This window comes from Mesitornis unicolor, unplaced genomic scaffold, assembly GCF_000695765.1.
Source record: "Mesitornis unicolor isolate BGI_N332 unplaced genomic scaffold, ASM69576v1 scaffold7554, whole genome shotgun sequence".
Lineage (NCBI taxonomy): Eukaryota > Metazoa > Chordata > Aves > Mesitornithiformes > Mesitornithidae > Mesitornis > Mesitornis unicolor.
The window spans coordinates 84965-95133 of NW_010179512.1; the positions used below are offsets into that span (position 1 = coordinate 84965).

Genomic DNA, 10169 nt, shown 5'->3' on the forward strand with positions numbered 1-10169 from the left:
CCTGCTGATTGCATCAAATAAATTGATTTTGTCTACTGAATGTTTCTTTATTCCCCAAGGTTTGTACCATCAGATGAAAAGAAGAAACAAGGCTGTCAACGAGAAAATGAAACTCTAATACAGAGAAGGAAGGACCAGATACAGCCTGGGGGAAATACAGTCAGTGTTACTGTACCTTATCGAGTAGTAGACCAACCTCTGAAACTTATGCCACAAGACTGGTAAAATATTTTTTTTTTCCCCCTTTACAAAATTTCTTAATTGGCAGGATGCAGAATTTTGAGGGGACAAATGAAATTCTACTAAATGGTGTGATAAGTTAAGATATGGATAAAAGAATGGATTTGATTGTTAACTGTATAGGAGTCTTTTCTTCAGGTGAAAATAATATTACACTAAACTTCTTAAAAGAAGTATGAGCAGCACAACTAGTTTTATTAGGTTTGCTTGAAATCTTCCAAAAATTTTAATAGGAGTGCTCATATGAGTTTTCCAGTTCATGGTAATGTAGTGTGCTAGTCAGTGAAACGTGATCTGAGAGAAAAATCCTCCTTTCTGTCCGCTTTCTGAATGAAATCTGTTAGAAAGATACATTTGCAGGCCGTCAGCATCTGACTTGATAACTTTTTTTAGTAGTTTAAGCAAGAAGGCGAACACAGCATCCAGTAAAGACTGACCTGTGCTTTCAGTAGTGGATCAGATTCATTGAATTGGGTTCAATGGTGGAAGCTTAGTTCTGAAGGAAGAGCCCCAGCTGGGGAAAGGGAGTCAAAGGGAGCTTTCATTTTTAAGAAAAGCCGGAAACAGATTCTTTTATCTGTAGCCCATTCTTCGATGCTCTGAAAACATTTCTCTTTGAGCAGAAAAGTTCCGGAGAAACCTCTTTTTGTTATTTAATGTAAAAATTAAGCAACATTTTAACTTCTTCCTCACAAGTGTGAATAGTTTAAAGTTATGTGATGGCATTTTTGGTGGTTTTATAATTTCCAAAGTAGGGTTTAATGGAGCAGAAAACATTAAAGAGGTCCTGTTCCTAAATGAATTGTTCTGTGTATTGCGAACTTGAACTAATCAGGAATCCATGGTTTTGAAATTCTAAATATCAAATAGTAAAACATTTAATGCTCAAATCTGAAAGAAGCCTTTAAAATGGTTCCTAAAGTGCTTCTGACTAAAAAGACGAAGTGGTGTGGGTTTTTTAGCTTGTTTTTAGCCAAAGGAGACTCAGATATTAGTAACTAACAAAAATTAATGTGTTGCCACTGCGTTTTTTTGTTAGCCATTACAAAAACTGCAACATAATTTTAAATGACAAAGCTGTAGTCTATCTTTAAAAAAACAAACAAACAAAAAACCAAACAGAAAAGAACAAAAACAAACAAACAAAAAATTTTAAAACCCCTCAAAACTCCAACTTGATTATTCTTTTCCATTTGGGATTTGGTAAACTTTATAATTAGTTAAATTTGGGGATTAGATTAGGGAGAAAACTATTTGTTGTAGTAACTAGGAACCATGGTTGGATGAGGTAAATGTTCAAGAGAGAGACCACATGTGGGAGGACATCTGTTCTCAAAGGTTGGGTTTTTGTTTGTTTATTTATTTTATTAATATAAAAGCTTCAACTTAATCACAAATTATTTTTTTTTTTTTTAAACCTCAGGTAGTGGTTACATACTCTTCCAATAAATTATGTACTTTACAACTAGAGACAGAAATTAAGCAGCTGTCTCTTCTAATAAATTTTTAGAATAGAAGTTAACAGTATTCAGAATAAAGGCTTTTAAATTGATACATCTCAGTTTACAGTGTTATTCATAGAAGATTATCTCTAAAATGTTGGAGCGCTTTTTAAGAGCAAAGCAATGATGACCAGAAATAAGCACTGTTTGACTTCTTACAAATGTAACTTGAGAAACTGAGCTGCGTTTTGCAAAGGGATGGAGCTAAAAGGCCTGAAAAATGACATGACTTTTTTTAGCTTAATCGAAAAAGCAGTTGTGCTGGCACTGTGGTTGTTAAATGTGCTATACTGCTGTTACTAAAATAAGAAACTACGCTAAGCTTTTAGAAAATGTGTAACTTAAATGTTCAAGGCCATCAACTTGTCCATCTCTTCCTGTGTTTGTAGGGATCGTGTGGTGGCAGTGTTTGTGCAGGGTCCTGCTTGGCAGTTCAAAGGCTGGCCTTGGCTCTTGCCTGACGGATCACCGGTTGATATCTTTGCAAAAAGTAAGGGGTGTTTTGGTTTGTTTTGAAGTGTTCTGGGGTTTATTTATTCTGCTTGGATTTTTCTTGTGGGTTGTTTGTTCTTATGGCATAGTACTGCCAGAGTGCTCTTGGACTCAGGTGGTTGAGAAGACAGGTGCTTGGGTCTTCGCACAGATGGCAACTCTTAACGTGCCCTCTGCAGTTCTTGTGCCCTGACCTGTGGAAGACCATGGAAATCTCAGCTGTTGTACTACTTTGAAGAGAGGATTAATCACCTACTACTTTGCTAAGAAAGCTTTACAAATATGATCTGGTGTCTGACAAAACAAATGTTACCCCTGTGTAGATCTGAACGGGTTTTTTGAGTTCTCACAATTATGCGCAGTATGCTTTGAGACACAAGGCACTTTTCTCTCACAGTTTACTCTTCTTACTGAAAGGTGTGTGATGATACCTAAAGAAACTGTCTGCTTCTGTTCTCTGTTGCTTCACTTTTTTATAGTGTCCAGTAGTTTCTCAGCTACAAATGTAAAAAAAAAAAAACCAAAAACCAAACCACAAAATATGCACACACACACAAAACCAAAAAAAACCAACCCACAATCAAACAAAAAGCCACCTTAGTTCACTCTGTCTTCTAGTCAGTGTGATGAAGAAACAAGTTTGATCAGGTTTTATAGTAAGGAGCAAAAAAAGGAAAACAGTCAGACAAAAGATTAAGGATGTATCTGTGAACAAAAAAAAGGAATGAGTTGCTGAAGGAGCGGGTTGAGAAATGAGCAGGGAGAGAGTGAAAGAGCCTGAAAGTCAATGTAAAAGAAAAAATACACCACAGGAGAGAGTTTAACAAGATACAATGAAAGAAGAAAACAACACTTCAGAATGAGGATATAAAGAAAGTGGAAACTGTGTAAAGCAAAGTTATGAAAACTGCTGTTAAATTTTTAACATCTACCTAGTAGTTGCATGGTAGTTCCTGTTAATTTTAAAATTATGTGTATATAAATTTGTAGAGGACCATAAGAGTTGTTATTACATGATCTGACATTTTGGAAGTCTTCGTTATGCCAAAAATATCAAAATAATAGCCTCTGGAGTTCAGTCTGAAGGTGTAGAAATTCTTAAAATTTTCAAGTGAAAGAAGGGTATCTGTTCTTACTCATAAAGATACATTGAAATGGACCTTTTCTAATTTTAGAAATGTATTTCTTTGTTTCAAAGAGTGGGATTTAAAAAAAAAAGCTTCCTCATAAGAGCATCTCTAGGGCTTTTCCTAATGACTTTACTCACTCCTCAGAATTAAGACAGTGTAAATGGAGAGAGCACAGGTAATGGCGGTCTGGTTGTATGTGTTTGTGTTTACCTTTTCCTGAAGCTATTGCTTTTGCCCATATTTACACCCTTCAGTAGTCTTCATAATTGTGGTCTCTGGGATCTGTGACAGTTCATTTTTTCAACTGCAGTTTGCATTTCTTCATGTAACTCACCAGGTCTGTAGTGATAAACAAATATTCAAAGCTTATCACTGTCATTTTGTAAAACAAGCAGGTAGCTTACCATGAAGAATTTCTCAACAAAATTTGTATTGGACCAGAGCCCGTCAAACTGGTTTTATTTGTTCAATTGCTTTGTCACGTAGCATTTTCTTAGTTGAGTCTAAAATCGTTCTCTTGGGTTTTCTTTACTCGTGGTCTGAGTGTTTAATGTTCACATAGCAAACAAACTTATTTTTGCATCTGCGAGTAAATGCTTCAGATTAAATTGTGAATGATGTCACTTAACCGAACAAATGTTTAGTTTTTGAGTATCATTTTAAAGGCCTTGCAGCTAGAGCACATTAGTGTGCTTTAATACTGATTTGTTTCAGGTTCAGAAGTAGATTTTCTTCTGCTAAATATCATTTAACCTTAATGCAGAGGCTCTGGCAGGTGTTGATTAACTTTTCCTTAAATGCATAGTCCCCGTGTATCTTCATTTGCTTTCTCTGGAGTAATTTTAAAATATGCAGCATTATATAGCAAAGATAAAGGTATGTGTATTCTTAGTTTTCATTCACAAAGCTTGGTAATTTATCTGGCAATGGTACAAGCCAGATGATCACCACTTCAGTTTGTTCATTAAAAAAAAAAAAAGCTAATTTCAGATACCAATCTTCCAGAAAGTTCCTGGATATATAATTTTGTCAATTGACCTGCATCTGGAAAAGGGGGCTGATTTTTATTTAATCTCTTTCACACTGGATTATGTCAAAACTACGATTTGGCTAAGGAAATCAAGAATTGCAATAAGTTTTTAATGCTCCCTGTTGTTAATGCTTAGGCTTTACATAATTCACATGTGTCAATACTTCCTAAGAGCAAAATAGCTGTTAATGAGTGCGAGATCGGGGAAAGTGACAGTTACTGAATGTTTCATGTAGCATTTGGGGGTTACACGGTCATTCTGCTATCAGTCTGCTACACAGACTTTGAGGAAACAGCCAGACTTCTTTCCCAGTGGTCTCAGAAATTTCGTTTTAAAATTCTTGAACAGTTCAAATATTTTTAGAGAGAACATCTTTGTTTCCCAAAGAAAATGTGCTTGAATTGGCAATAAGCTTCTGCTATTCTCCTGGAATCTATGCATCTCAAAACAGGGACTGCCCTTTCACTTAAACTGGTAGTAGCGCGAGAGCCTGATAGTGGCCACCGACCACTATAGTTAGCTCAGTGCCCTTTAGTAATGAGTTAACTTTCTTGAGAGATGAGCTCATTCATTTAGTTCTCCGACTCTATAATGAAAAAAGAGGGGTGGGAATTCTCTGACTAATAATTTAACACTGTGAAGTCATCATGTTTGTATACTAAATGTTTTCCTGTTTCTTGTAGTTAAAGCTTTTCATCTCAAATATGATGAAGTCCGTCTGGATCCAAATGTACAGAAATGGGATGTAACTGTGTTAGAACTAAGCTACCACAAAAGACACTTGGACAGACCAGTATTTCTACGCTTCTGGGAAACTTTGGACAGGTGTGTTTTCAGTTGAAAGTCCTTTGTGCTCATGCTTTTGTGATGTTTGGTGGGAATTAAAAGTTATGGCAACAAGGGAATTGTATACAACTTAGACATCTGAACAATGTTTTAGCTTGAAAATACTGCTTGTTTAGATATCCCTGATGATACAGTTAAATATATTGCACTGTATTTTATTATAAACTATAAATTACAAAGTGTAATGTGCATGGATTTAAAAGAAGGGTAGTTACCATTAATTATCGTAGTACCATGACTGCCCATCTCCCTTGAGGCAGAAGGAAAGGAATTGAGAACTAGTGAGGCAATGTAGAGTTTTCCTTTGTTCCCCCAGCCCTCCCCTTGGACTCTGAGCTTATGAGCTCTCCTCCTTTCTTTCTCTGCCTCAATGGATGGCAGTCTAGAAGAGGTGAGAATAAGACAGAGCCACAAAGCATTATCTTACCCTGATGCCCTTGAGTCTGCAGCATTGGGTAGAAGAGGAAGGAAGTGAAAAAATATAAAGCACATAATGAGTTTTGGACTGGTGATTCTTCTGTATCGTAAGGGCCTTCCAAGTACTTTGCTCTGCTTTCTGTGAAAAGTGAGGGATGGAGGAGCACCGGCACCTCTGTGAAGAGCAGCATTGCTTCAGACTGCTTCTCTGTGGTTCAGAGCCCTCTCTGAATAGGAAGTGCATTGCAATACCTTTTTCGTGTTGTATAGAAGAAACTCTTGTTATGAAGCAATTGAAGAAATATTGAAGGAGGGGAGAAGCCCATGCATTTCATGAATGTTTAATATTTTCATGTTGATTGCACAGCAAACTGCTTGAATGATTGAGTCACCTTCAAGAAGAAAAATCTTATGGGAATTGTCAAAATAATTCCAAGCAGCAAACTTTCTATGGCTTGTTATTTAAAAGTCTTAGCTAAACTACATATCCAAACTAAAGCTATCTTTAACAGCAGTCTTCTAATGTTAGAAGTCATATGGTGCCTCGGAAAACATGAATTTTCTTCAAAGCAAAAGTTTTAGCTGACTGTCTTTTAGTGGTATAAATGTCGTGCGTAATACAGAGCTATATGACATTTCATATACTCATAAAATGGTTTGGGTTGGAAGGAACCTTAAAGATCACCTAGTTCCAACCCCCCTGCCATGGGCAGGGACACCTACCACCACACCAGGTTGCTGAAAGCCCCATCCAACCTGGTCTTTGGACACTTCCAGGGAGGGGGCATCCACAGCTTCCCTGGGCAACCTGGGCCAGTGTCTCACCACCCTCACAGTAAAGAATTTCTTCCTAAGATCTAGTCTAAATCTGCCTTCTTCCAGTTTAAAACAATTGCCCCTCATTCTATCGCTATCTGCCCTTGTGAAAAGTCCCTCTCCAGCTTTCCTATAGGAACTGTTGTCAGTTCTGGATTCCTCCTGGGGTTTCTGGCAGTGGGAATGCAGCAGAGAGCATTTCCAGAAAGTGTTCAGAGCACTTCAGTACCCAGTGAAGTCTGTAATGTAACAAGTGCCTCAGCTGAGATGCAGTCCAGAAAGCTATGCTTTGCTAGCAGGAACTATGCACAAAGGAGCTCAGTCTGTGAGTTGCTGGGACAGCCACAACTGCTTTGGCTTCTCGAGCAGACAGAAGAGAGAAACTTTCATTTTAAAGAGAACTCCAGAATTCTTGCTTCAGATTAGACTAAATCAGTTTAGTTCTTGGTGTTGTCCTAATAGCTCTCTCGTGCTAAGTGTTTAGCATCTCATGGCCTTCCCCCGAAGTGTTAGCATCCTGCGGTAATAAATAGTGGTGATAAATACATGCTTTCTTCAGTGACTGGAGATTTCAAAGCTGCTTTGGGAGTTTATGTATTGGACTTGGTTCTTATTTAGTTCATTACACTTGCACTGGTTGTTCCTACTCCTTATTGCACTTCTTGCTGCTGAGAAGGTTTAAGTCAGTTACGATTAAAAGCAGATACAACATTCAGATTTACTTGAGGCAGCAAAGCTTTGAAAGTAGATAGCTAATTTGCATTTATCTTTAATGTTTTGCTAATTTTCAGATTTTATAAGAGGAGTAATTTGATTTTAGTTAGTCCTTTAGTTTATTGGTTAAGAATACTGCTGATATTATCATCTTCATAGAATGGTTTGGATTTGAAGGGACCTTAAAGATCATCCAGTCCAACCTTCCTGCCATGGGACACGAGGTTGCTCGGAGCTCCATTCAGCTTGGCCTTGAACACTTCCAGGGAAGGGGCATTCTTGATATAACATACAAGGCATTGCATCTCTCTGACAACTTGCTAACTCTCTAAGAATTTTGTTATAACAAAGTCTGTGCATATTATTCCTGAGAGTAATATTTATATAAATACCAACAGAGTAGTAATATTGTCTTCTGTTAATTTTTTTCAGGTATATGGTAAAGCACAAATCTCACTTGAGATTCTGAATCCTTCAGCTGCCATTTATTTCCTGAAGTATGGATTGAAAAAAATGAAAGAGGCTCCTGTTTGGAGACCAGAGCTCGCACTATGTGATACGTCAAGAACTTTACAAATGAAGAAGGGTCACAGTTTAAACTTTTTATAAAATCTTGTTTGGATGCTTCATGGTATGGCAGGTTGATACCTGTTGTTATTCAGAAGCAAAGGAGTTTTGCTTAAAACTATTTTTTTAATGTTGTTAGCCTTCTAGTCTGCAATCCAAATTGTATATTTTGATAGCAGCAGTTTTTTCTCTGTTTTGTTAAATTAGCCACATTTTTAAATGTGTTTTGTTCCTTATTAGAAAATAGATTGACCTTCACTGCAGGTTACAAATGTGTGTGCGTGTGCGCATGTGCACACGTGTGTGTGTGTGTGTGTGTATATATGTGTGTGTGTGTCTATATATATAATGTATAAAAAAAATCAGACACACTTATGCACACACAGATGTTACCACGCTTTCTAAACCACATAGCTTCTGAGCTTAATTTTGGTTTTCTTTGCTTATTGTTTCACTTACGAAAATATTTTGTTGTGAATGATACTACATTTTAGTCAATAGGACTTGCAAACTGAGAAAAGTGAAAATTGTTTTGGATAAAACAAAATGTCAACCTGTATATGTATATTCTGTCAATCTTTGTTGAAAAAGGGAAGATGAAAAATTTAGAAACACTTTTTTGGATTTGTAATGTCCCAGTTTACTAAATCTTTAAACTTTATTACCGGAATACCTTCAAGTCATGTTCACTTTAAATTGCCATTCTCCACACAGGTCTTTGATTTAAACTTAGTGTGCATGTGTACATTCCCATCTATCAAAATACCTTTACATACAAGTATAAATGTTACCTAGATTAAACAATGAATACAGAAAGAGAGAGTTGGGATTTTTTTTCATGAAACAGCCACCACAAGGAATAAATAATTTATACCTCGAATACCACCTCTAATACTATTTTCTTGTGGCAAAAGTAGCCCAGACTGTAATTTTGTGAGATGAGTGGCTAATATGGCCTCTTAACAGTCCCGTGTCAGAAAGGAAAATGAGCCTGCTCCAGGTACCAAAGAACAGGTTTGCTTGATCTACACTGAGTATAACCGAGGCCAGAAGACCCTGGTATTTGTGTGAATTTATGGTATCTCTGTAAAACATTAAGTTGATGTTGCATACCAGTGGATGTAGAGAATGATCAAATACTGTAACACCCGCATGAATTTTTTCTGGGGTAGAAAATACATGTTTATATTCCTGTTCTTGAAATTCCAAACCATGTTTTTTTAATAATACTTTACATTTAAGGTTTGATGAAAGTAAAATGTTCTACCTATTCTTCTTTAGTTTTGCTTTTTATTTGCTGTTACCTTCATTTTTAATAAAACCGGAAGGCACATCTCTTTAAGAGATTTTTAAAACTGTCTTAAAATTTTGAGTCTGCGAGGTTGGACTTCTGATTATGTTTCCATTTCTGCTTTACTGAGACTACTGTTTTTAAAAAGTCTTAATGGAAATGTAAAAAAACCAAACCAACAACAACAAAACACCTAAACCCAACCACCAAACAGACAGACCTCGGTGACTCCAAGGTTGGAAGAAGCTGACACTGGATTTTTTTGGATGGATTCTGTAAAGTGACTGAGAACAACAGAGAATACAGAACTACTAGAAGTTATTTTATTTGTATGGGCAGTTAGTACCAAATGACTGGGGTTTTTTCCAAATGCTTAAGCTTACTATAAATGTATCCATGTCATATGTAAGTGAGCTAAAATCTTCAATGCTTTGTTTTAACCTGTAGTAGAATTATAGAAAAGCTGTAATGGCGATGAACACAACAATCACTACCATAAGGAAGTGGCTCAATTTAGGGTTCATTACTGCTTTAAGTAGTGGGATAGCATGTACAGTTTATGTAATTCAAACATTTCAAATTAGCAATGTTATTTTTTTGAGACTTAATCAGTACTTCATGGCCCATGCAGTTGTAAAGAGACTTCTACAATAGGCAGCAAACTTAAGTAATTTTTGAGGAAATGTGTGCTTCATGTGCACTGTGAGATGCAGACTACTTAATGGCCTTGGAATAGGCAGTGTCCGATTATCTTTTCTCTGTCCTGTATTTCACCTGTGTTTTAAACGCTTGTGTAATCCCAGGTCCCTTATTGTATATAGGAGATAGCTTGCTTTAGGTGTAAATTTATGTATATATTGGGAGTAACTCCGCTGAAACTAATGAAGTTATGTGAATGTGAAACTGGCAGAAAAGCAAAATCTGTGAAATCTTTGTATGAACTGTGCCATTTTTTTATGGATTGAGCATAGACCTTTAACATCTTAGTTTTGTACTTGCAAGCAATTTACAACACAAGTTGTAAAGTATGTATTTGTGAAGGAGTTGGCACCTGATTGTGCATATTTTTGTCAGTCATAAAAGTAGTGATGTTTATAAAATGAGCCATTTTGCAATCAGATTC

The 10169-nt window shown here is 36.5% G+C and overlaps 1 protein-coding gene across 1 annotated transcript in view; it reads left to right on the forward strand.

Moving 5' to 3' along the window:
• The window catches only part of LOC104539321 (parafibromin), a gene marked incomplete at its 5' end in the record, with an annotated part of 86012 nt that extends 76795 nt beyond the window's left edge, over nucleotides 1-9217 (forward strand). Inside the window, 4 exons of the mRNA XM_010182814.1 lie at nucleotides 60-221; nucleotides 2132-2232; nucleotides 5079-5220; nucleotides 7621-9217. Coding sequence (XP_010181116.1) covers nucleotides 60-221; nucleotides 2132-2232; nucleotides 5079-5220; nucleotides 7621-7657 — 442 coding nt within the window. The remainder of the gene's footprint in view (nucleotides 1-59; nucleotides 222-2131; nucleotides 2233-5078; nucleotides 5221-7620) is intronic.
• Between the last annotated feature and the right edge of the window lie 952 nt (nucleotides 9218-10169).